Here is a 27,189-nt window from a genome sequence, read left to right as displayed (position 1 = left end):
CCATGGTGCCTTGCCCTCTGCCAGTCCCGCAGCTCTTGCTGCCACTGCTGTCGTGACACCGCTGTCCCAATGTCAGTACCACTGCTGCCACCGCTGCTGCTGCTGCCACAACAGTTGTGCTCAAGGACTGACTGCTCGTTCCTTGTGCTGCTGTGCAACCACGGGGTCTGGGACCTCTGTGACCTCAGAGCCAACTGTGACCTCAGCCTGCTGTGACCCCTGAGCCTGCTGTGACCTCATGGCCTCAGTCCCCAAAGAGGACCCTCAAGTGTAGCAATGGACTGCCTTGGTTGTAAATATTTTGCTTCATCAAAGGGCCACTGCTCAGCAAAACCTTTGTTCTGCCTGCTGACATTTCTGGTCAGGCTGTGTCCCTGGAGATGGTCCAGGCCCAGATGATGCCAGGGAAGGAAATGTTCCCTCAGCCCAGGGACGCTCAGCATGGGCTTCCCCAGTCCTCGAGGCCCCGCCGCTGGTCACAGCAGCTCCTGCCTGGCTCCTGCCTGCCCACACTGTGGGCATCCACGGCTGGGGGCTCCTTGGCATGGAGCTCAGCCTGTGCTGCTGCTGGGTGGGCTTTGCTGCAGCTTCCACCTGGACACTGAGGTTACAGCTCCATCTCTTTATTGTAGCTGAAGAGCTGGGCAAAGCTCTGGAATGGAGACGGGGGGTGGGGGACAGAAGCACCTTCAGTGTCATTTGGCACGCAGGTTAGATGGTTTTGGGAGGAGGGGGACGTGGTGGACTCAGCTGGGTATGGAAGGTGCTGAACTGGTTTTGGGGTCGTGGCAGTTGTTAGGATGGACTGGGAGGGGGTGGAGGCATATTGGTGATCCCTGTGGGGAGTGGAGGAGGCTCAGGGATTCCCACAGGGAGAGGAGGTGGCATTGGGACATCCACAGGCGGTTGCCTCATAGATGGCAGCTGTTCTGGGGTTTTCCTCTGAGGGCTTCTGATGGGTCTGCCCAGGTCCTCACCACTGCTGGAGGAACTGCTCAAGTTATCTGGGCGTGAGATCCTGCCACTCTCCTTCAGCTGCTATCAAGAGGTGGAACTATGGAGAGAGGAGATGGCTGAGGCCCCAGCTGCCAGTGGCACACAGGGAGCCTCCTGCACAGCAGGGCCCAGAGCTTGCAAGGCTCCCCAGCACGGCTGGAGCTGCTGGCACAGCTTGGCCCAGCTGCACAGCTGCCCCTCAAGGCCCCAGCGAGCAGGACATGGCTCTGGGCAGGCTCCCTGGCCAGGAGCGGCCCCCAGAGCGCCTCTGCCTTTCAAGGGCAATCTCGTCCCTGCTCTTTCTCCTCCCCACCGTGCTTTCCTCTGCCCTGTGCCCCTGGGGCTGCTCTTGGCCAGGCAGCCTCAGTGGGAGCCAGCACTGGCTGCAGCCCCAGCGGGCCCCCCAGGACAAGGCCCAGCAATGAGGAGGCCAATGAAAGCTCTGGGCAGCAGCAGACCCCTCAGGAGAGTTCTTTGGACAACCATGGACGGGCCACACCTACACTGCAGCTTCCCTGGGAATGTTCCCTTCCTATAAGAAGCATTTAAAGGAAGCTGTTTGAGGTCGAGAATTACAAAACACGATTTTCCCTTCCAGCAATACCAGATTGCGCATGGCTGGAATTTTCCTTCTCTGGGAGGGAGCTCCTCCTGCCTGGCAGTTGTGTCCAACAGCTGGACTTTCCCACCCCCAAGCTGAGCTCACTGCTCTGTGTTCTGGGCACTGGCACAGGAGATCACATCCATGTCAGCCACAGCCCAGCATGCTAAGGAATGAGGGATCTCTGGCTGGAGACAAGTGCCACATTCCCTCCAGTCAGCAACTTCCCAGCTGGAAATTTGGCACCTTGGGGGGGCCATGGCTAACACAGCCCTTTGGCTTCATAGGAAAGGTGAAGCCTTTACTTCACCATTTGCTCTTCATGTGCAATTTAAGGCACTGCTTCCTCTTGTGGTCCTCAAAGGACACAGTCAATAAAACAGGGGGAACAGTCATCCAACCTCTTCAATGCTTGGATGGGATGCCAAAGGAAACCCTGAGGAGCACAGGGTGGGTCTGTGCGGCCTGACAAAGCCAGAGGCCTTCCATGATGGAGTGGCTGCCTCAGTGACGCGGTGCCAGAGTTCTTCAGCCTGGGCTGCTCCCAGCACTGTCACCAGGAGGGGGCTGCCCACAAAAAGCCTCACAATTTGGGTGCAGCTGTAGGGCACAACTGCTGTATGGCACAGGTGGAATGCTTCAAGGGCAGGGACAAGGAACAAGGAGAGGTCTTCTGTATGACTCCCAAAGGTGTTTATGCCCAGGAAGGTCAGGCACAGAAAGACACAAGTCCAGGCTCTAGAAGAGGTTTTTAAACAGGTGAAGTTCAACGGGAGGGTACAAAACTTTAACCAAGTGGGGGAAACCTGGGCAGAAGCATAAGGCAGGGAATACAGTGCTTAAACCAATTGGGAATTACAGGGGAGGGGAAGAGGTTAAACAAAGCAATGGGACCTCGTGGTATACATAAATGACAGGGAAGTTTCTGGAGAAAGGGGCAGGTATGAGGAGGGACTGACATTGCTCCTCCTAGGAGAAGGAACAGGGAACATTGAGGAACAAAGGGGCAGGTCTTTGGGAAGATGGAAAACCAGGACAAAACCAACAAGAGAGGTGCAAAGGAACAATCCATTAAGGATAAAATATGCTATAACAATACAAGAGATGGGGGGGTGGATTATAGAACTGACCATTGAAACTGACTTGCAATTGAAAACACAATAGAAACACACTGCAACACCCCAGTGTGGTAGTCTGTTATTTTACAGTTTGTTCTTCTGTAGTAAGTTATAAATATTCCTTGTTATATGTTTGTAATGTTTCATTCCACGTATCCCACTTGGTTTCTCTGGTGGTTCAGTCCTGAGTTGTTTATTCACCAAGAATATGTCAATGCCCCTGTCCATCAAAGACAGCACAGCCTTTTGTTCTGGCGCGTACCCTGTCATTCATCCCTTCCTCGAAGCAAATTGGATTTCAAGGTTTGCTCCTTCCCCTTGTTGGTTTCTATTGGATAGCCCTTGCACTGCACTCCTTCCCCAATGCCTTCCCCTTGGTAAAAAGTTGTGTCCCTCCCATTCTTCCCTCCCTTCCTTAAAAATCAGTGTTTTGCCCTCAGTTATTGTCAGTTGTCCCTGACTCCTCTGGGGACATAAACCTTCCTTAGAACTCAAACAAGTGATCTCTCTCTATTCCTTCGCCTCAGTACCTCGTACTGGCTTGCTGCTGTGTCACCCGTGCCACAGGTGTCAGCTGCAGGGAGCAGCGAGCCCCTGTACGCACCGCCAGCTGGGAAGGTCCCTGTAGGGATCCAGGGGCAGCCTCTCTTGTGACTGTCCGTGGGACTCAGGGAGTGAGCTGGCCGGAGAACATATTGCCTGTGACCCATCCGCGAAGTTACACCCCAGTGCACAAGGGAAGAGCTAGAGATGCCACCACTCTGGACTTCTGCCATGCCCTGGACACATCAGCCCTGCCCAGCATCCTTGTCCCTCCTTTGGTGAGCTATGGATCTGATGGAGGCACAGTTTGGAGAATGAGCAATTGCCTGGCTGGTCACATCCAGGGGGTTGCGGTCAATGGCTTAGAGGCCCGATGGACGTCAGTGACCAGTGGTGTCCCTCAGGGTGACAGCAGAAGCTCCCTGGATACTGGGGACTCAGTGTTCTGGTGGTGCTGCTGGACAAGAGAGCTGGAGGTGCCTCCAAAGCAGAACTGTTGTGATTGTCCAAGTCTTTCAGACTTGCTCAGGGAATGAGCACCTGATTGAAGTGAAAAGATACTGAGAAACCACACAATCCCTTCCCTGGGAAGAAACATCTCCCCATCCAAACCTCCAAGAGGAACAGACATATATATATACATCTATCTATTATCTATCTCTCTATTTATCTATCCATCCATAAATCTAAAAAAATAACTTCAGCTTAAAATAAAATCTCTTTATTTATCCTTATTCTATGAAGTAGTGGTTAGAAAGAAATTTTATTTTATACAGTTACATTAAGTAAAGATATTAAATAAAAGGTGCTTTTATTGTGTGAAATACTGCAACTGCAGCAAATCCCTCCCTGACTGACATTCATGAGTGCCTGCTGTCAGGGAGGGATCAGAACGCCCTGTCCAGAGGGTGGGAGCAGATGTATGCCCTCTTCTCCAGGATCTGCTTTGCAGCTTTTTTCATCAAATCATCCAGGTTTTCATTGGCATCACTGGAGAAAGAGAGAAAAGTCAAATAAGGGACCATAAAGAGCCCGTGTAAATTTCTTTCAAGAAGTGTTTTTGAGTACAAATGCAAGAGGGAGTGCCAGGAAGAAACTGAACATTGTCTTCTGAAAAAGACTGATTATTACAGACTTAGCTTTGGCAAGCCAGTGCGCAGTAGGTCAGTACTTCTCAAAGAGTCCAAATCCCTCATTTCTATCACTGACTTGTCAGGAGTATGTACATAAAATATAGATTTTATGTCGCTCAATAAAGAACCCTGGCAGTTTGCTTAACTATGAAGTGAACAGACTCTTCTCAACAGGTTCCAGCTCTGCTGCTTGTTTGAATTAAAAGCAGAGGAAAACTCTTCTATTGGTCACATCAAACCACCAAAAGTTTCATAAGTCTGTGAAAGACATAAGAGTGTAAAACTGATTCCATTTTATAGTACTTACAGTCTTCTAATTCAGCCATGGGATACTAATGCCATCGTTCATTATACCAAATAACACTAGTAAGCACTGGAAAAGGAGTTATATTTTAAACTAAGTGTTAAAACAGTGAATGAATTTCATAAAGAAAACCATGTTTTAACACAGAACTGGAGCACATTTTCTTGTCCCGCAACACCACTGTTGCCATGAAAGTTTACATGAGCTACTAAATAAGCATTGCCCTGTCCTGAACTCTGCTGCCCAAACACTGCTAAGAACTTGCTGTGCCTCTGCCCTGTGCCCCTGGGGCTGCTCTTGGCCAGGCAGCCTCAGTGGGAGCCAGCACTGGCTGCAGCCCCAGCGGGCCCCCCAGGACAAGGCCCAGCAATGAGGAGGCCAATGAAAGCTCTGGGCAGCAGCAGAACCCTCAGCAGAGTTGTTTGGACAACCATGGACGGGCCACAACTCCACAGCAGCACGACTACGAGTCAGGCTACCAATGCCATGGAGCACAGTTATAAGAAAACTGTGGAGAAAAATCAGCAACTGACCGTCTCATCTTGATTGCCAGCTTGCGAATGCCAAGATAGCAGCCTATCAGCACAAGTGGCACAGAGCACACTGTCACCACTGTGCCTATCGTGCACGTCCTCTGCGCATCCTGGGGGCAGACAGTTCTTGGGAGGTGCACTGGATCCGGGGTATATATTCCTGCTTCAGTGACAATGTCTGTGGGAGGAATGGGGAGCGTGAGCCCATGCTGTGCTGCACTGCTGAGCTGGCAGCATGGTGGATGCGGGCAGGACGTTCTCCATTTCCCCCAGAGCTGGGGCCTGCAGGCACCTTGCTGCCCCTTGGCACAGGCTGTGCCACCCAACAAAGCCCAGCAGGCCGGGAGGAGAGCCCGGGGGCTGTGGAGCTGCTTGGGCAGTGGCTGCTTGGAGGGACACGGGCCAAAGCCATCCCTGAGCAGCCACTGCCAGCCCTGGCCCTCCCTGCCCTGTGACAGCTACCCCAGTCCCAGGGCACAGAGTCAGGCCCTGTCAGGACACACTGCAGCCTTGCTCTCCCCCTCTGCCCTTTCCCCACCATGGGCACCCCATGCAGTCGCTTGCAGCTTTCAGGACGTGTCTCACAAGGAGGGACCCCAGCAGGACTGCTAAGCCTGGCTGAGCCTGGCACAGCAATCACCTTCTGTGGCACTGTCTGGCATCTCTTCACTTCCTGTGTCAGTGGCTGGCATGGGTACATTGAATCCTCCAGGATGTGCTGCCTTCCGCAAAGACTTTTGGACCATCTCTGGAGAAAGGAAAAGGGACACCTGGATCAGGTGGAGCCATTCCCAATTGGGGAGGTGACGGCTTCACGAAGTTCCCCTAGTTAAAGGAATAGATAAGGATCAGGCAAAGGCCAAGGCTCTTGGAACTGCCCAGGGCCCTCCCTCCTCCAAACAGCTGCCCCTCAGGATCTGCCAAGAGAATTGGAAATCGCAGGGTATCTCAGGCCCATGGTGCAGTTTGGGCTGCCTGTCAGCTGATGCCCAATGCCTTCCTGCAGAGGCTGGGGAGAAGCTGCAGCCAGGCCAGGCTGGCAAACAGCCCTGTAGGGCGTGGAAGCAGCAGCGGGGCAGCGAGGCTGCCATGGATCCCTTCCCGCTGTGCCGGGCACGGCGTGTCCAGATGTGCAGCCAAAGCCCCCGGCTGCTGAGCCCGAGGACAAGGCTGAGGGAAATGCACCCACCACGGCGTCTCTCCAGGTCATTCAGCATCCTGTCCAGAAGTTTGGCTGCCTCCAGTGATTTCTTCTCTCCTGTATCTTGGTTCTTCCAACAACATTGCTCAGAGCATGATCTTAATAGAAAAATGTTCCAATTCTCCTTCAGGCCTGAGTGGCAGTGAGTGCACCTGCGTGACTGGTGCCCTCCAAGGCACTCCCTCAGCTCTGCCTTGCACTCAGGAGCAGGGCCAGGGGCCCTGCAGTGCCCACTCGTGCCTGCAGTGGCCCCACACTGGGATGGAAGGAGCCCCTTGTGAGGCAGTCGGGGCAGAAAGGACTCCCTGGAGCTGCTGGAGCTCCAAACCCAGCCCCAGGTAGGGCCAGGCCTTGGCAGTGGCAGCAGGAGCAGCTCAGGCTCCCTGGGGCCGGCAAAGGAGCTGAGAAAGGCTCAGCTCCGGGGCACAGCCCTGGGCCCAGCCCCTTCCCTCTCTGCTCTTCTCTGTGGCTGCACAGAGCACACAGAAGGACACACTGGCCTTGAACGTGGGAGGAGGATGGACAGATCCTTACTCCCACTGACAGTGATCCTGTGTTATTAGCAAAAAGGGACATTGCAAAATATCCTCAGATGTTTAATGGAGCAGCGCGGTGAAATATTCATGTCGCAGGCACAGATACAGGGTGGATCCAGCTTTCTATCCCTGGGGGCCTGGGGGCTGATCTTGGTCTCAGGGCACTACAAAGGGCCAATCAAGGAAATGGGAGGCAGTGTTTCAGGGACATTGGAAGAGGGGAAGGAGCTCATGGGGTGTAACTTAGGGGATGCCTCCACAGTGGGATCCCTCAGACTCCAGAAAGAAACAGGACCAGGTTATCAGATTCTTTCAACCATGAGATTCTGTTAAGGGAAAGGGCTCACAAGTGACCTATTTTCACATAGAAACTGATTATTTTGCCAGGAAAGGCACAGGAGAACTTACCTCAAGAATTTTCAAGAGGTTTCAAGCCATCATCCGATAGGTCATCCAGATAATGCATGTTGCCATCCCAGTCTAGAAGGGAGCACAAACAAACCCATTTCCATGGTGTGCTGGCATCCCACTCTGCCTTAGGCAACTGGGCACTGCAAGGGAGTTGGTTAAGGCCGTGGGAGCCAGGTGTGAATGGACGAAGCCAGAGCTGCACAGGGGCCTGGGCAGTTCTGGGCTGGCTCCTGGTCACTCTCCACCCTCTTTGCAAGCCCTGTGACACATCCCTGGAGAGGCAACAGGGCCAGCCCAGGGCCCTGGGGGCTCTCTCCCTCCCCCAGAGGAAACCCGCCCTAAATACCCTGGGGAAAACCATCCCCAGCGCTTCCCGGGGAGCAGGGAGCGCTGTCCCGGGAAAGGGGAGCCAGGCTGCCGGCTCACCTGCTCGCCACGCTTGCAGCGGAGCAGCCTGGGCAGCCCTGGCAGGCAGGGCCATGGCCAGGAGGAGCAGGAGGAAGAGGCGCAGAGCAAGGGCCATGGTGCCTTGCCCTCTGCCAGTCCTGCAGCTCTTGCTGCTACCGCTGTCCTGACAGTGCTGTCCCAATGTCAGCACCACTGCTACCGCCGCCACTACTGCTGCCGCAACAGTTGTGCTCAAGGACAGACTGCTTGCTCCTTGTGCTACTGTGCAACCACGGGGCTCTGGCAACTCTGTGACCTCCGAGCCTGCTGTGACCTTGTGGCTGGGGCAGGATTTTATTGGAATGGATCTCAAGAGGTGCCCTTCCAGCAGGGAGAGCATGTCCCTCCTGATACCTATTTGCAATCTCTTTTTTTTTTTCACAGGAAGTGAGTTATAAAACATTGGACAAGTGAGGCTTTTCATGGTTCTACATACACCAACAATGCCAAATCTAAAATTCCACTCATGTTGGTGATTCCCACTATTGCAGGCAGCAGCGGACCTGCCATGCTAACACCAAGTCCCTGCTCTGTGCTGTGCAGCCCTGTGGCCCGTATTTAAAAAGTGAACAACTTGATGCCAAAGCTTACAAAAATAATGTAACACAGGACATCAGGGTAGTTGCACACTTCAGGGAACACCCAAACTCCGTGCACATCTTATGAGTATCCTCAGCCACCCTAAAATCCCCCTGTGTGCCTCACAGGTGACCCCCAAGTCCTGCTCAATTTACAGATGCCCCTGCACACCTTTGGACATACATTAAATTCCGTGCACAACTTCTTGGTGTCCCCAGTCCCCTGCACAGCAGAGAGGTGACCCAAAGTCCCTGCATGCCTTTAGAGAGACCCAAACAACACACTCAGGGAGCAGCAACAGTGCTGAGCCATCTTCTGTGTGTGTGTGTTCAGCATGTGTCCCTGGGTGAACAGATGAGGCCTGGGGGACAAATCCCCACTATGCTCATAAGAGATCCGGGGCTGCCACAGGCCCAGTGTCTGTCGGGCTCTGAACTCATCCCTCCGGCTATGAAGGACTTCCTTCAGAGTCCAGCCTCTTTCCATTATTCTCAAGGCAAGCACCTACTGATGGCTTCCCTCTTTCCCAGGGCATGCCACTGGAGGAGCTCCAGACCCAGATGATGCCAGGGAAGGAAATGTGCCCTCAGCCCAGGGACGCTCAGCATGGGCTCCTCCAGCCGTCGGGGCCCCGCCGCTGGTCACAGCAGCCCCTGCCTGGCTCCTGCCTGCCCACACCGTGGGCATCCACGGCTGCTCCTGGCCATGGAGCTCAGCCAGCGCTGCTGCCGGGTGGGCTTTGCTGCTGCTGCCACCCGGACACTGGGCTGACAGCTCCATCTCTTTATTGCAAAAGAAGAGCTCATTCGGGAAGTGCTGCAGTGCCCGATTTCTTCAGCCCGACTCGCTGCCAACACCAACACCCAGAGTGGGCCGCCCCCAGAAAACTGTCAACTCTGGGGTTTGGCTGTAGGGCATGGCTGCTTTATAGCACATGTGGAGTGCGCTGGGGTAGCGACAAGGAACAGGGAGAGGTCTTCTGTATATTTATTCCCCTCAGAGTCAGCGACAGAATGACACTGAATTAAAGGCCTCCACTGATTTCCAAACTGCGGAGGTCCCTGGAGAGGATACAGTCTTTAGCCAGTTGGGAGAAACTGAGGGTGGAACACAAGGCGGGGAATACATTGTTTAAACCAATAGGGGATTACAGGGGAGGAGGAGAACTTAAACAAACCAATAGGGTTTCAAAGGATATCAAATGGACAGGGAAGTTTCTAGAGAAAGGGGCAGGCTTGGGGAGGGATTGACATTGAATGGGAGGAGGAAAAGGGAACAAAAGGGCAGGACTTTGGGGAGATGGACAACTAGGGCAAAGCCAACAACACGGGGGGGGGTGGGTGGGTGAAGGAACAACCCATTGGGAATAAAATGTGGTATAACAATACCAAATAAGGGGGTGTCATAAAACTGACTACTAGGACCGAATTACAATCAAAAACATGCACTGCAACAGGGAAGCTCTCAGTCAGGGCTGTGTTGAGCGCTTCCAAATCCTTTCCAGCATCAATAGAAGGTCAAACTTGCCCTTATCCCATGCAAACAGAGTGTTCCCCAACAGCAACCCATTCCGAGGTCCTCTGAGAAATATGTATTTTATGATTGGCTTTTTGCTAATATAGCAGCCATAGAACACTGCAATTTGTCAGAGAAAAAGAATGTATTGCTCTCCTATCAGAAGAAACTAACTTCTTCCTGCGTCGCTCAGCCCTCAGGAAGCCGGTTAGGATTAAGAGGGAGAAGTTGACGAGGACCAGACAAAATCCTGTGTTTGAATGGTGTTATGAACAAAAATTCGGTTAATATTTTTTTTGTAAGAAAGAGTTACAGGCATGCAGCCAGGTCTCTGTCTCTGCCAGAGTTCTTAGTGTTTTGTCATGGTAATCACGGGTCGTTGGAGCTTATCTCGTCTTTTGTATTAGTAAAAGGCCTGGCTGGGTGGGGTGATGGCCCCTCCCCGAGGCAGTGCGCTCTTCCAATATAGGGAAGACACCTGAGAGGGTGGGGGGGGGTTATGCAAAGTGACTCCAAAGACCAGAATGCTTTGTGGGACCACGACTCGAAACCCACAGAGAAAACCCCAAAAACAACGAGCCAAATAAGAATTGAGAGACTAAAGTTATGTCTGGACATGAGGAGCCAAGTGCTGAGCCTGGAGAGATGCGGAGTCCCTCTTGCCCGGAGCAGAGAGTCATCCCAACGCCGGGACCAGGCAGCTGAGGCGTTGAGAGAAGTAACATCTGACGGGAACATCACGCCCTAAAGGCTCCCACGAGGACTGGATCCCCCGGCTCTGCCCCTGGTGGACAGAGCTGCGCATATCCTCCTCCTCTGAGTCGCCCTGGGAGACACGACGGGGACTGCGGCCCTGCCGAGCCACCCAATCCTGAGCTGATCACTTTTAATAAAGGCATTAAAAAGGAGAAGTCTCCTGGCCCTGTTTATTTCAGAAAAGGGGAGCATAGAAATAAATTGAGGAAAATATTTTGCATTGTTTCTTTCAATTTTCATATCAAGCTGTTTCAGTTTTCCAGGAATCTTCTCTGCAATCCTGTCTGCTCTTTTCAAGAACCTTTCCTGGAAAATGAGGTCAAGCTCCTGTCAGAAGATGTGCCACCACCTGCAGCTTCTCTTGGCTTTCCACACTATGCATGCAGCAGGACTCTTGCAGCAAAGAAGGACAAAGGTTTTGGGGACTTGAAAACTTGTCCTTTCTTTTCCTGATGGACTGGGGAGATGTGCTGTGGGTAAGGTTTTCATTGTTAGTGTTCCAGGCTAAGAAAAGAGGAGGTGGTACCAGGAATTGTTAGGGAATACAAGCCTGGCTGAATGCAGAGAAAGAATCTCCAGAGCCTGCAGCCACAAGTGGAGAGTTGTGTGATAATCATTCCAGCCTGTCAGTGGAAATCTTGAAAATTATCTGGAATGTGAAAATGGTCTGACAGAGAGAGTTTGTTTCTGAATTCAGTGTAGATGATTCCACATCTGGTGCCTTGGTGCATAAATCAAGAGCACAATCAGTTCATGAGAAGCACCAGAACAAGCTGGACCTCCCAGAGTAACTGACTAAAACAATCTGAAAAGGAGAAATGCAGGGAACGACTGGGTGAACCTTCCCTGGAAGAAGGGTGATTTTTTTCTACTAATCCATTTTGGCTTTTGTCTTTCTTAACAAGACCATCTGCATCCCAGACTCCCCATGAAGTGAGAAGCCTGAGCTTGTGCAAGTGGCTGAAAGAGGCCCTGTTCCTCTGCAGGGACACTCAGGCTGGAACAGGAGCCGGAGCGCTGTCTGGGGAAGCCTCCTCTGAGCTGGAATTTGTGCCGTGCTGGGAGAGGAGGAGGAGGGGGAGAAGGCTGGCACTGTGTGGCAGGAGCAGGAGGTTTGGGCCGCAGGACATTCCGTCTGCGCCGCTGCCCTGCAATGGGCGGCCGTGCCCGGGGCTCTGGGCCTGGCCCCGTGTGCGCTGAGCTCCCTGGGCTGGGCTCAGGTTCCCGCTGGGACTGGGCAGAGCCTGGGCTCAAACTGGGGGCAGCAGCAGTGCAAAACACGTCTGGGCATCTGTGTTTCCTGCTGCTGGGAAGGAGCAATGAAGCGAGTAGAGAAGTTCGGGTTTCTGTTTCTCCTGATGGATTTTTTTATTTATTTCCACATTGCAGAGGCAAATTCTGTGACAGTCTCTGTCAGCTTATTCTATTTCAACAGTGCCAGCAACAGGGCTCTGTTTGAGCCCTGCAAATGTGGCCTGTGAAGCTTTAATTCCTCTCATCTTAGTGTCCGGGGCTGGTGAGCATTCCAGTATCTGCTGATCTTTATGCCTGTGACAAAAATACTGACTTCACTGTCATGAAAGCACCGTGGGTAGCACCAACTGAAAGAGGCACTTGCATTTTTATGGATAAAATTCGGGTTGCAAGCAGAAGAGGGCCAAGAGCAGCCATGATCTGCAATTCCCAAGGCAAAGGCCCCAGCAGCCTCCTGCTGTCACCTCAGGGTGAGTCAAACAGAGCTGGAAACAGCGCTGGAACCCGATCCTTTCTTCCTCTGAGGGCTGGCTCAGGGCAGCACAGGCGGGCCCTGAGCAGTCAGGGCTGTGTGTGGGTGCTGGTTGCTCTGCTCCAGAAGAAGCCCTGGAAGAAGCCCTTGGGAGCCGAGGCAGGAGCAGGCGGGAAGGGGCCGGCGCTGCTGCTGCTCCTGGCCGGGAGCCCCGGCTGGGCCGGGCCGGCACCCCCTGCGCTGCGGCTGCTGCTGCTGCCAGAGCCGGGCGGGACTCGGGGACAGGGAACGGACACGGGGGGACAGCAAAGGCCTGGCGGCTGCAGGGATGGTGGCGCTGGGGCCGGGGCCAGCACAGAGCTTCAGCCCGCAGTTAACCCCGAGGAAAACGCTGGGGAAAGGCTCCATTTCAGCATTCGTGGCTGTGAAGGGACTGAAATGAAAGCAGAACAAGTAGGGCCCAACCTGTTCTCCTGCCTTGGGTGGAACCCCGGCCCTGAGGCTGAGAGGGGCTGTGAGGGGCCATCAGTCATGAGGCACTATTAAGGGCCTTGAGAGACCATGATGGGCCATGGGGAACTCTGAGAGGCCAAAGGGGTCTGTGAGGGGCTGTGGGAAGCCAGGCACCTCATGGAACCAAGGATCCATCATGTCCCAGCAGGTCTTTGTGGAACCAAAGGGACCATGGTGACACTATGGAGCCTCAAGGTACCACAGGTCCATTGTTACGCAGCAGCCACAGCAGGACTGCAGAACCAAGGAGATCATTGTGACACTGCACAACTGTGCAAACCTGTGAGCCTACCAGGGAAAAGGCAGTAGCAATGCCCTGGAAAGACACACCACAGGCTCTGGGCACTCCTCACAGCTCAAAGTGAGAAAAAAGGCTTCCCCATGGTGTTCTGCAGCACTATGTTAATTTGTCCCAGTTCTGTCCTCTCCATTGGCCTTCTCTACCCCTTTTACACCTATATGTTCATGTTCTGGTGAGTTCTCCCTTCCCATTGGTGTGTAACCCTGTCCATCTACCCTGGCATTCCCTACTGGTCCCTTCCCTGTGTACCACCCCTGAGCCCTCAGACCACTGGATCCCTGGTGGTCTCCATTGCACCCTCTTTCCCTCCATTTATACCCTGGACAATCCTTTCTCTTTGGCCTCTGGACACTTTCAGCGTTTCTCTCTCTGTGTGTCTGTGTGTGTGTGTGTGTGTGTGTGTGTGTGTGTGTCTGTATGTCTGTGTTTGTGTCTGTGTGCTGGTGCTCTCATGGTTCCTACCCATTGGCACAAGACACTCGCAGGGAACATTGTATCCAGACCACCTAAGATTGCAGCAATAACTCATTTTTTTCATTTACTCTGTGGTGTAAATGAACCATTCTGTCTAATCATGATCAGAAAAAATCAGAGCTGTATTTATAGAAATTTATTGGGTATTCTATGATTAATCCTGTGGGACAAATAGCGTTTAAGTTCAATTCATATGTGCAATCTTTTACACCTTTGACAAAGACTGGGGCTTGTATTGGATACAGCTGTTCCCAGTCTCCTCTCTTAGAAGGAATTTTAGAAGTCTAGGGGCCTTGCAGGAGGTTGAGGAACCATTGTGGCTGTTTCGTGTAATATCTGCACCTCATGTATTAGGAGGAGTTTGTCCAATAAAGAAATCAAGCTTTTGCCTGAAGCTCCCTTTGTGCCCATGACAGGATCCCTTTTGAGTGTCTGGGACATCCCAGCTCTTTGGCAGCCTGGGGACTCCTGGGATGTCACCGTGGAGCCCCCATGAGTGCCTGTGACAGATTGGTGCCTTTGCAGCCCAAGGTCCCCTGGGATGTCACCATGGAATGGCTGTGACTGCCTCTGACCACAGGGCTCTTTAGCATCGCCAGAAAGCCCTGTGAGGTGTCCATGGAGCCCCTGTCTGTGCCTGTGACATTCCAGCTCTGGAACAGCCTGGAGACTCCTGGAAAGTCCCCATGGAACCCCTCTGAGGGTCTGTGACAAATCTGATCCTTAGTAGGCAACCATAACCAGCATCCTGTTGTTCTGTTCAGTTTCCATGGCAACCATCCCCAGCCCCCTGTTGCTATGGGCAGTCCCTTGGCAGCTCCATGGAGACCCCATGCCAGGCGTGGTTGCCATGGACACCAGCTCAGGCCTGCAGCCACAGCCCGTTGCCATGGCAACAATTGGCAGCCCCATCCCCAGGCTCATGGGATCCCAGAGCCACAGAATTGGCTGAGCTGGGAGGGACCCATCAGGATCCTCCAGTCCAACTGCTGACCCTGCACAGGACACCCCAACAATGCCAGCCTGGGCCTGGCAGCGCTGTCCAAACGCTGCTGCAGCTCAGAGAGCCCTGGAGCTGGGACCCTTCCCTGGGGAGACTGGGCAGGGCCCCAGCAGCCTCTGGGCAAAAACCTTTTCCGGACATCCAACTTGAGCCTGCCCCAACTTAGCTGCAGCCGTTCCCTCCACTCCTGTCCCTGGGCACCAGAGCGAAAGAGGTTCCCACAGCCCCAGCCAGGGACCCGCTCCCAAGGCTGTTGCCATGGCCACCAGGGCTGGGACCAGCTGGGATGCTCGGTTTCCACGGGCCAGGGTTCAGGAATGGGATTCCCCAATTTCCTGCTTCCACTAAAACCGCACTGCCCTCACTGCCCTCCCACCTCCCATGGAAAGCACAAAAGGCGAAGATCCCGGGCTGGGATAAGAACGATTTATTGGGAACAGCAACAAGATAAGGAACAAATGGAACAGAAATTATATTGATAACAGAATGGATAAGAAAAACTATTTACAGGGAAAACTAAAAACAATTCACTGGGTCTGCCTGGCCACAATTTTCCCTGCCTGGAAATTTCACCCTTCTCTTCAGGGAGAGAGAGTCCCTTTCCTGCCCCAAGCAATGACCTGAGGTGGGAATAAATGTAATGACAGGGCCATGGCCAGACCCTCATATTCTTCCATCCCACATCATATCATTGGCAGGGGCAGGAAAAGGTACAGCTGTCTTCCCAGATGGATCACAGGGAAAATGGGTTCCCAGGGCTCTTCCCAACGTGGGTTGTCCCATGGGGGATAAAGCTGGAGCAGTGCATGAACTCTTCCTGCAGTTGGGGCATGTGCAGGATTTCTTTTACTGGTGACTCCGTTGGTGTCTGGTCAAGTGAGAGCTGCTGGTGAAGCTCTTCCCACACTGGGGACACTCGTAGTGCCTCTCCCCAGTGTGGATGCGCCGGTGGGTGATCAGGGTGGAGTTGTGCTTGAAGCCCTTCCCGCAGTCAGGACAGCGGAAGGGCCTCTCAACCGTGTGAATCCGCTGGTGCTGGACGAGATGAGAACTGGTGTGAAACTTCTTCTGACACTCAGGGCAATTGTAGGGCTTCTCCCCAGTGTGGGTCATTTGGTGGATGATCAGTTGGGGCCTCCTACTAAAGGTCATCCCACATTCCCCACACTTGTATGGCCTTTCCCCAGTGTGGATCCTCTGGTGGCAGCTCAAGAGAGACTTCTGCCTGAAGCTCTTCCCACATTCCCCACATTCATAGGGCCGTTTACTGGTGTGGGTCTTCTGGTGGGAGATCAGGTTAGAGTTGTGGCTAAAGCTCATCCCACATTCCCCACACTCGTAGGGCCTCTCCCCAGTGTGGGTCCGCTTGTGCCTGATGAGGTGGGAGTTGCGCTTGAAGCCCTTCCCGCAGCTAGGGCAGAGGAATGGTCTCTCATCCGTGTGAATCCGTTCATGCAGGAGAAGATCAGAGCTGGTGTGAAACATCTTCTGACACTCAGGACACTCGTAGGGCCTCTCCCCAGTGTGGATGCGCCGGTAGCTGACGAGGGTGTAGTTGCGCTTGAAGCCTTTTCCACACTCAGGGCAGCGGAAGAGCCTCTCATCGGTGTGAATCTGCTCATGCTGGAGGAGAGTGGAGCTGGTCCGAAACCTCTTCTGACACTGGGCACACTCATAGGGCTTCTCCCCAGTGTGGATGCTTTGGTGCCTGATGAGGGCGGAACTGTAGCTGAAGCCCTTCCCACACTCCCCACACTTGTAGGGCCATTCCCCAGTGTGGGTCATCTGGTGGCTCATCAGGGTGCTGCTGTGCCTGAAGCTCTTCTCACACTCTGAGCACTTGTAGGGCTTCTTCTGATCATGAAGCTGCTCATGGACCACCAGCTCTGAGCTTTGGCTGAAGCTCCGTCCGCCTTCATGGCTCAGGGTGGGTCTTTCCTCCTGAGAGCACCCTGGGCTGGCTTGAAGCCCCTCTTCCTGTGGGATCTCTGAGGCATTTCCTCCCAGTTTGAATTCTGCACCGTGGCACTGCTCAAAACGGCCTCTTCCACAAGGTTCTGTTGGGGGAATTTCTCCTTCTTGGTCTCCATCCTCAGCTTCTTCTCTGGGGGAGGAAAGACAAGGAGAGGATGGGATTTGCCTCCGTGCCAGAGGGAAAGGGAAGGAGATCCCACCAGTGCATCCCCGGAAGGATGGCGTTGTCAGAAGGGTTGTCCTGCAGCCCAGGGGCTGTGCTGGGCTGGGAGATGGAGCAGGAGAGAGGGGGAAAGGGGCACTGACTTCCTCCTCACCTATCTGGGTGTCCAGGGCATCTTCCTCTTCCTCTCAGTCTCTCTCTCCATCTGGCTAAGTTTTAAGAATGGGAAATCCTGTTTTGGGAGGAAAACAAGAAATGAGCACACTAAATTTTGCACTGGATTGAAGGCAAACCTGGGGGAGAGTCTAAGCCAGAATTCCAATTCAAAAACAAAATTAGGATCAAGGCAATGATACAGAAACCCTGCCTTAAACTGACAGAGTCAGGATATAACCTGACACCCTGTTGGTCAGGGTGGTGGCTGCAGTCCTGTTGGAGTGATGAACGTGATTCTGTCAAAGCAGTGATCCTGTAGAAGATTCTGGTCTTCCTCTGAAGGTCCAGTGGTGGTTATGGAGCTCTTGTCCTCTGGGAATCCAGTAGGCAAGCTGCTCCTGGCATAGCAAGGCTCAGCTTATATCCAGGTAGGAATGCTTGTTTCTTCCCCCTAGGCAGAGCATCCCACAGGGGGATGATGGAATTTTATCAGTCCTGCAGTGACACTCAATGGCCCATTCACAGAAGATATCTCCCCTGCAGGGCGTTATCAGGGCTGAGTCATGGAAGAGATAAAGAACAATGCCCCACCTGTTTATAACGGTTGATGAAGATGGGGATTGAAAACAAGCATTTGGTTACATCTTGCATTGCAGCCTGAAACAGTGGGGTAATCCCTGCTCAGGGGGTGAACACCACCCCCCTTACCCAAACTGGCTCAGGTGTAAAACCCCCATCCTGGGAAGGGCAGACACACAGGGGATGTCACACTTGGCCTGCTCCAGGGGAGGTCTCTGTCCCTGTCACTCCCTTACTCTCCCCCCTTTTCTCTTTCTTTCCATCTTTTTCTACCTCACATTTACTGTTCAATAAAATCCACCTTGGATTTGGTCTTTTTAGCACCTTAATTGGGGCAGAGGCATCTCTCCAACAATTTTCTTAACCAGACTGCGACATTATTTTGCCATAGTGTGTTCAGGGCACTGTTGTCTGACCCCAAGTGCCTTTGACAACAGGATGGTTCCCTCCAAGGAGGAGGTTGTGGTTCTCTCTGGAGGAACTCTTGGAAACTTGGACACAGCTTCCTCTGAGCAACTTATGGGAGAACTGAGGAGGAAATTGGCTGTTGTAGTTGGCCAGTGAAAAAGAAAATATTTTGTTGTCCTTCCTTGAAATGTTTGTTAAAATCACTGGAGGAAAGGAAGCAAATGATACCAGCGAGACTGACAAGGTTCATTCACCCCATGGTGAGGAACACAAGGCTGCTATAAATCCCAAAAAAAGCCCAGCTCAAGTACCTAAATGCCCAAATAACTCTGGAATTCACAGGCTTGGGTTCTTTGCCAAATGTGAGAACCATTATTCTCTTCATCCCTACAGCTACACAAAGTTTCCCCTTCCTTTTAATAATCTCTATTGGGCCTAATTTCCACTTTTCTTTTATTGGAACCTGCCAGCAGCTGAGCTGGAGCTGTGCAGAAACCAATGAAACTTGGAATTGCCACAGAATTTCTTCTATTGTCAGTTTATTCCTGTTTGGGATTTGTTTGCATTTCCATCACATGTGACTCTTGGGAAAATCAAATATTCATCAAAGTATTTTATGTAGGATTAAGTTTGATTTCTGCCTAGTTTATTTTGTCCAGTGCCCTGGGGATGCTCAAGGGGTCTCTGTGCCTCTTACCCTGGGGGACGCTCAGGGGGAATTTTTTGCGATTGTCCCTGTCCCTGTCACCCCAGGCCATTCCCCAGGGGTGTCCCTGTCCCTGTCACCCCAGGCCATTCCCCAGGGGATCTCCATCATTCTCATCCCAGGAAATGCCTGGGGGGTTCTGCGTCCCTCTCACCCCTGTGCCAGGGGGTGCTCGGGGCAGTCTCTGTCCCCTCACCCTGGGGGATGCTCGGGGGGTCTCTGTCCCTCTGGCCTCAGGCAATGCCTGTGCCCAAACATCATCGAGGTCAGAGGGACAAAGACACCCCCAAACCCCCAGAAGGGCTGAACCTGGGATTTGGTTTGGGGCTGAGGATTTAGGAAGCGGCTGGAATTGGGGCTGGGCTTGGAGTTGGGGCTGAGATTTGGATTAGAGCTGGGATTGGGGTTAAGGCTAGACATGGGATTTGCTTTAGGGCTGGGGTTGGGATTGGGTCTGGGGCTAGACAAGTTTGGAATTGGGATGTGATTAAATACAGAACTGTAAGTGTGTCTAAACATGGACTGAGATTGAGACCAGGGTCAGGGTCAGGTTTGGGACCGAGCTCACCCAGAACAGGACAGAGGGGATGTCACTGCAGGATGTCACTGGCATCATCCCAGCCCTCCTCAGGCACCTCCAAACATGGGGGGCAGTTGGATGCTCCAAGATCCAGGTGCTCCCACGCTCCCACCTCAATACGAGATGAGCATTCCCTGAGGGCAGCCCTGACTTTGACCCTTAGGGCTCTGGGATCAGCCCTCACATCCCTGTGGAAGCAGCTACAGACAGGAGGAGAGATTTCCCCCCCACCTAATTCACGTGGAAAGATGAAGCCCAGCTGCCCTTTTCTTCTGGTGCCTCCTCCTCTCCTTTGGCAAAGATGTCAAACTCACCAGAAACAGGAAAATCCCCATTCCCTGTGTCCTGGAAGCCTCGGGAATGCCCCTCTGGGATCCACGGCACACACTCCCAGGGGCTGGAATTCCAGTTCCCTGCCAGGAAAAGATGTTCCTGCCCTTGAAGGAAAAGCTCTCAAGAAGGAGCCAAAAGCCAAGTGGAGCAAGATCCTACAGTGACATTTCACTGCCAGCCTTCAGAACTTCACCCATGGTTGTTGTAGGTCCTGAATTGGGAATTAAATCAGGGCAATGTCTTTGGTGGGAGCTGCCCTGGGTCAAGGGAGACACTGAGAGAGAAACAGAGCAGGTAAAGAAAGGCAGGAGAGAAAGGAGGGCACAAACACAATCAGCTGAGAAGGTGGCACTCTGAAAACAGACCAGAACTGACTGAAAAGGAATATGTCAGAACGAAATAATTTTGCACATTTTATTTACTATCAAAACACAATTTCTTCCCATTCTCACAAACCTCTTGCCATTGTCATTCAGCAGAGCTATCAGAAAATTCTTCACTCTGAGTGGATGTTCCAGGCTGCAGCTACAAGGAAACAGGGAATGGGGATTTTCCTGCTCCTGGGGAGTTTGACATCCTCAGCTGAGGAGAGGAGGAGGCACCAGAAGAAAAGGGCAGCTGGGCATTTCCATCCACAAGTTCAGCCCTTCTGGGGCTTTGGGGCTGTCTCTGTCCCTCTGACCCCGATGATGTTTGGGTGGGGTCACAGTGGGGCTGAGGGACAGAGACCCCCCCAGCCTCCCCGGGAGAGCCCCCCCAGCCCCGAGCACCCTCAGCGGTGAGAGGGACACAGAGCCCCTGGTCCCCAGCCCTGCACAGGCATTGCCTGAGGCCAGAGGGATGGAGACCCCCCGAGCATCCCCCAGGGTGAGGGGACAGAGACTGCCCCGAGCACCCCCTGGCACAGGGGAGAGAGGGAGGGAGACCCCCCAGGCATTCTCTGGGGTGAGAAAAATGGAGACCCCCTGGGGAATGGCCTGGGGTGACAGGGACAGGGACAAACCCCCTAGGGAATGGTCTGGGACGGGGTAAAACCTCCCGAAGCACACCCCAGGGTGAGAGACACAGAGGCTCCTCGATCAACCCTGGGCACTGGAAGAAGTAATGTTATTTCTTGTCAGAAATCAAAATTAATCTTAGATAAAATGCCTTGAATTTGCTTTTCCCACAAGTCACATGTGATGGAAATGCAAACAAATCCCAAAATTTTATAAATTTACAATAGCAGCTATTTTGTGGCAAATCCAAATTCCATTGGTCCTGCACAGCTCCAGCTCAGCTGCTGGCACATTCTGATGAAAGAAAAGTTGAAATTAGGCCCAATAGGGATTATGAAAAGGAAGGGGAAGCTCTGTGTAGCTGTCACAAAGGTGACAGGGACAAAGAGAAAAGTTATTCTAACATTTGGCAAAGCCCTCAGCCTGTGAAAGAGAGTGACAGGGACAGAGACCTCCCCTGGGGCAGGGCAAGTGTGACATTGTCCACTGTGTGTGTGACCTAACCAGGATGGGGGGTTTAAACCTGAGCCAGTTTGGGTAAGGGGGGTGGTGTTCACCCCCTGAGCAGGGATTACCCCACTGTTTCAGGTTGCCATGCAATATGTAACCAAATGCATGTTTTCAATCCCCACCTTCAGCAACTGTTATAAACAGGTGGGGCAGTGTTCTTTATTCTTCCATGACTCAGCCCTGATAACGCCCTGCAGGGGAGATATCTTCTGTGAATGGGCCATTGAGTGTCACTGCAGGACTGATAAAATTCCATCATCCCCCTGTGGGATGCTCTGCCTAGGGGGAAGAAACAAGCATTCCTACCTGGATATAAGCTGAGCCTTGCTATGCCAGGAGCAGCTTGCCTACTTGATTCCCAGAGGACAAGAGCTCCATAACCACCACTGGACCTTCAGAGGAAGACCAGACCCTTCTACAGCATCACTTCTTGGACAGAATCACGTTCATCACTCCAACAGGACTGCAGCCACCATTTAATGGGACGGCTGCCACCACCCTGAGCAAGAGGGTGTCAGGTTATATCCTGACTCTGTGAGTTTAAGGCAGTGTTTCTGTATCATTGCCTTGATCCTAATTTTGTTTTTGAATTGGAATTCTTACTTAGACTTTCCCCCTGGTTTGCCTTCAATCCAGTGCAAAATTTAGTGTGCTCATTTCTTGTTTTCCTCCCAAAACAGAATTTCCCATTCCTAAAACATAGCCAGATGGAGGGAGAGACTGAGAGGAAGAGGAAGATGCCCCAGGACACCCAGATAGGTGAGGAGGAAGTCAGTGCCCCTTTCTCCCTCTCTTCTGCTCCATCTCCCAGCCCAGCACGGCCCCCAGCTGCAGGACAACCCTGCTGCCAATGCCATCCTGCCGGGGATGCACTGGTGGGATCTCCTTCCCCTTCCCTCTGGCATGGGGGCAAATCCCATCCTCTCCTTGTCTATCCTCCCCCAGAGGAGGAGCTGAGGATGGAGACAAGGGAGGACAAATCCCCACGGCAGAACCTGGAGGAAGAGGCCATTTTGAGCAGCTCCATGACACAGGAATTCAATGGGGAGGTTAATTCCTGGAGATTCCACAGGAAGAGGGGCTCCAAACCCAGCCCAGGGTGCACTGAGGAGGAAAGACCCACCCTGAGTCAGGAAGGTGGAGAAAGCTTCAGCCAGAGCTCAGAGCTGGTGGTTCGTGAGCAGCTTCATGATAGGGAGATGCCCCACAAGTGCTTGGAGTGTGGGAAGAGCTTCAGGGAGTGCAGCACCCTGATCCGCCACCAGATGATCCACACCGGGGAATGGCCCTATGAGTGTGGGGAATGTGGGAAGGGCTTCAGCTGCAGGTCCACCCTTGTGACCCACCAACGCATCCACACCGGGGAGAGGCCCTACAAGTGTCCCGAGTGCCAGAAGAGCTTTCAGACAAGCTCTGATCTCCTCAGGCACCAGCTCATTCACACTGGGGAGAGGCCTTTCTGCTGCCCTGACTGTGGGAAGGGATTCAAGCATAAGTTCACCCTCATCAGGCACCAGCGCATCCACACAGGGAAGAGGCCTTTCGAGTGTCTTCAGTGTGGGAAGAGTTTCACCCAGTGCTCTGACTTGACCAGTCACGAATGGAAGCACCGGTAAGGGACGTTCTATCAGTGCCCCAACAGCAGAAGAGCTTCATGCCCAGCTCCAGCTTCATCCCTCATTGGAGGACCCATATTGGAAAGAGCCCTGGTGATCCATGTTCCCCATGATCCATGCTAGGAAGACACCTGTCCCTTTTCCTGCCCCTGCCAATAACATGATGTGGGATGGAAGAACATGAGGGTCTGGCCATGACCCTGTCATTACATTCACTCCTACCTCAGAACATTGCCCGGGGCAGGAAAGGGACTCTTTCTCACCCCAGGGAGAAGGGTGTCCTTTGCAGACAGGAGGAAATACATTGCCGTGAAGAGCCAATTGTTGATGTTTTAGTTTTCTCTGCAAATAGTTTTACTTATCCCTTCTGTTATCAATATTGTTTTTGTTCCTGTTTGTTCCTTATCTCGTTTCTGTTCCCAATAAATGGTTTTTATCCCAGCCCTGGATCTTTGCCTTTTGTGCTTTCCATGGGAGGCAGCGAGGGCAGGGCGGTTTTAGTGGGAGCAGGAAATTGGGGAATCCCATTCCTGAACCCCGGCCTGTGGAAACCGAGCATTCCAGCTGGTCCCAGCCCTGGTGGCCATGGCAACAGCCTTGGGAGCGGGTCCCTGGCTGGGGCTGTGGGAACCTCTTCCCTCTGGTGCCCAGGGACAGGAGTGGAGGGAACGGCTGCAGCTGAGTCAGGGCAGGCTCACGTTGGATGTCAGGAAAAGGTTTTTGCCCAGAGGCTGCTGGGGCCCTGCCCAGGCTCCCCAGGGAAGGGTCCCAGCTCCAGGGCTCTCTGAGCTGCAGCAGCGTTTGGACAGCGCTGCCAGGCCCAGGCTGGCATTGTTGGGGTGTCCTGTGCAGGGCCAGCAGTTGGACTGGAGGATCCTGATGGGTCCCTCCCAGCTCAGGCAATTCTGTGGTTCCAGGATCCCATGAACCCAGATGAGCCTGGAGATGGGGCTGCAAATTGTTGCCCTGGCATGGGGTCTCCATGGAGCTGCCAAGGGACTGCCCATAGCAACAGGGGGCTGGGGATGGTTGCCATGGAAACTGACCATAGCAACAGGGTCCTGGTGATGGTTGCCTGCTAGGGATCAGATTTGTCACAGGCCCTCAGAGGGGTTCCATGGGGACTTTCCAGGAGTCTCCAGGCTGTTCCAGAGCTGGAATGTCACAGGCACAGACAGGGGCTCCATGGAGACCTCCCAGGGCTTTCTGGGATGGTAAAGAGCCCTGTGGTCAGAGGCAGTCACAACCATTCCACGGTGACATCCCAGGGGACCTTGGGCTGCAAAGGCACCCATCTGTCACAGGCACTCATGGGGGCTCCACGGTGACATCCCAGGAGTCCCCAGGCTGCTAAAGAGCCGGGATGTCCCAGACACTCACAGGGCTTCCTGTCATGGGCACAGTACGAGCTTCAGGCAAAGTTTATTAGAAAAGCTCCTGTTGGCTGACAAAGTGCAGAAAGGATCCCCAAATGTCACCGTTGAATTTGAGATTACATAGACTCAGATCAGATGTCTAAGGGCTAAAAGCCACCTATTTTTTCAATTCTTTTCTTTTATACCTTGCTTTGCTACAGGTGGACCCCATTGGTCATTTAATTAACAGATTTCACATGATTGGCCAATTAAGGCAACACCCTTCAGTAAACAACTTTATGGAAAAAACAACTTATTATAAATACTGTCAGGGTACCAGTTATTGATGTTTGTTTTACCTTGGGCAATTCGGGGGGCTGCCTGGATGGGGGAAATCTTCCTGGAGCAGTTCAGTGCCAGGTAAAAGGAGATGCACAGGACCTTTTTGGTCTTCAGCTTCTAGTTTATTGTTATCTTATCTCAAGTATCTTTATCACCCTTAAAAATCTCCACATCAGGCTCAGCATGCTGCAAGGACACCTCAAAATGTCCCCAAAATATTTGGTTTTAAGGTCATTTAAAGTTATCTCATCCAAATAACTCTTGAAATATATATTATCTCTCCTTATCGACCAATAACTCATCTCTTGACTGTCTACATGATCTCTGCACTGTGCTTTCCTTTACCAATGACTCTGTGCCACCAACACTGCAGAACATGGAGTAGATGAAGAAGATGAAAGGAACTACATCCATATTCCTCCATCTTGCTTCCTATCTAGACCACCCTTAAAAATCCCAAAACATAAATTTCTCACCCAAGGGACATAGTATAGAACCTTTTAATTTATTTCACACTTTGATAAATTCTAATCTTTCTCAAAGACCTGGAAGTCCTCTTCATGGGCAAAGGTTAAAGGCAGTGTTTCTCTGGGGGCTCAGAACCCTCAGAGCAGACAGAGAAATATTCCCTGTGCCTTGGATTCCCACACATTTAACCTAAAAACTCTTAACATGTGATGTTACCCAAAAATGTTCCAGGAAAGTAGGATTAGAAGGAGAAGAAATAAAAAACAACAGAAAGACAGAAGATCCATAGAAAGACACACACATAGGTATCAACTACTGGGGTTCCAACATCATTAAGAAAAGAACACCAGGAGAAGGCAGGATCCAAACCACAGGCTGGCCTCGTGCTCCAGCTTTTAAGCCCCTGGGACTTCATGGGCCCACCCCTCGGGTGGGACTGCTAGTTTCTTGTCCAATCAGAGGCAGGGTAGCACCAGCTGCTAGTGTGTGATTCACTGATTAACAGCTGGGCTAATTAGAACTGGGTCAGCATCACCCCCAGCTGTGTGATTGACAGCTCTGCCAGGCCAGGGCTGGGGGCAAGGCTCTGTCCCATCACAAACCAAGGCCTGACCAGGCCCTGCCCCACATGGGCATTCCGAGCATCCCAAGGTGTCTCGGGACATCAATCTCATTCAGCCTCTGACAGCAACCCTGGTGACACTATGGAACCTCATGGAACCATGGGTCAGTTGTGACAATGGAGATCCAGGGAAACGATGATGAGACTGTGGAATTCAGGAATCACGGAATCAAGGAGACGATTGTGTAAATCACGGGCCCTATGGAAGCAAGGATCAATGATCAAACTGTAGTTTGATTGTGATTGATTTAAAATACAAACAAGGAGCCATTGTTTCACAGCGGGGCTGCGTGGTGAGACAGAGTAGGGATCCGTCCTGAATTAGGTGAAGTGTCTGACAATGGTGAAAAGTCAAACGGCCAAAGCTGAAGGAAAATTCGCATGCCGAGACAGCAAGAAGACAGAGAAAGAAAAACAGAAAAGACCACGAGGTCAATTTGCCCCGACCTAGAAATTCCTTTGATAAAGAAGAACTGGTGCTAAGTGTCATGCAAGATGAATATGTATGAACTTATTGTGAAACTGTATGCATATGCATTTGGAAGGGGGATAAAAGGAGGTCTGAAATCTTCAGGGGTACGCATGCCCTTTTGGGGAGGCTTGCGTCCGGCGCGCGTCATAATAAAAGCATACCGAGCTTTACAACTTTTATAAAGTTGTGAGGTTTCTTCTTTTCTCCGCAAAACATTTTGGCGAGCCAAGCCAGGAGTTCTCTGTCCCCGCGGGGGCAGGGGGGATAGACGGACCTCCAAGGCGCGCCCCAGGATTTTTTCCTGGTGGGGCTCCGCTTGTCTCAACTTGCCATCTGCGAGGACAGACAACGACCCGCTGGCCTGCGGAGGAGAACACGGTATGTACTATGGGGCCCCAGGGGGGGGAGGAAGGAGAGAAAGGGAGTAAATCACCCAGAGACGTCTGGGTTCATGGGTTCAGCTGATAGAGCAGCTGTATTAGAGACGGGGTTCAGCTGATAGAGCAGCTGTATTAGAGGCCGGGTTCGTCGTTCTGATAGAGCAGACCGCTAGCGGCTTTGGGGGTAAGCCGGGTGAACCCGTGTATGTGTGTATTGAGGATTCATAGTTCTGATAGAGCAGAACTGGTGAGCCCGTGTGTTTTGTTTGTGTGTGTGTGTGATGTCCGGACACTGTGTTGCTGTATGGTCAATGTGTGTGGCCAGTGCACTGTGTTTGTGATCGTGCAGGTGATAAGTGTATGGTGTATAAAAAAGAGTAAATCTACAGTGCCCTACAGTGCAGGGATGGGTCAGTACTCCCCGTGTTTGAAGCAGCCGAGTGAGGCCAGAGGCACTGGCTGCAGCAGGCTGCGGGGGCAGGGAGAAAAGTGCGCCGCGGAGAAGCGAGTGGAGGAATGTCAGTGATGGTATTTATCGTGTTTGAATGTAGTGATTTGTGTAGATTTGGTACATTTTAACCGTGAGTATGAGCTCAGAGAGTTCTTTTGCCTTGGATGTTTGGACTTGATCTCTAGACTGTGCGCTGTTATTTTGATTGTGTCCAGGAAAAATTGATTTGAGTAAATGCCGAATTATGGTGTGCTGTGTTGTGTTGAGAAAAGTGAGCACTTTGAGAAATATGCCCTTTCCCAGTGATTTTGTGTGGTGATTTTCTTCCGCTGCATTGTGGTAATTTGATTCTCAGATTGTATAGTGGTGTTTGTGGAGATTTTAAG

The 27,189-nt window shown here is 52.3% G+C and overlaps 1 protein-coding gene across 1 annotated transcript in view; it reads right to left on the bottom strand.

The window, feature by feature from the left end:
* The window catches only part of LOC141728045 (uncharacterized), a 621,306-nt gene that overhangs the window by 398,314 nt on the left and 195,803 nt on the right, over positions 1–27,189 (bottom strand). Inside the window, 1 exon segment of the mRNA XM_074534345.1 lies at positions 15,512–16,603. Within this exon segment, the coding sequence (XP_074390446.1) occupies positions 15,512–16,603 (1,092 nt within the window).

Source organism: Zonotrichia albicollis, unplaced genomic scaffold (genome assembly GCF_047830755.1).
Source record: "Zonotrichia albicollis isolate bZonAlb1 unplaced genomic scaffold, bZonAlb1.hap1 Scaffold_83, whole genome shotgun sequence".
NCBI classification, from domain to species: Eukaryota; Metazoa; Chordata; class Aves; order Passeriformes; family Passerellidae; genus Zonotrichia; species Zonotrichia albicollis.
This window is presented reverse-complemented; position numbering and strand designations above follow the sequence as displayed.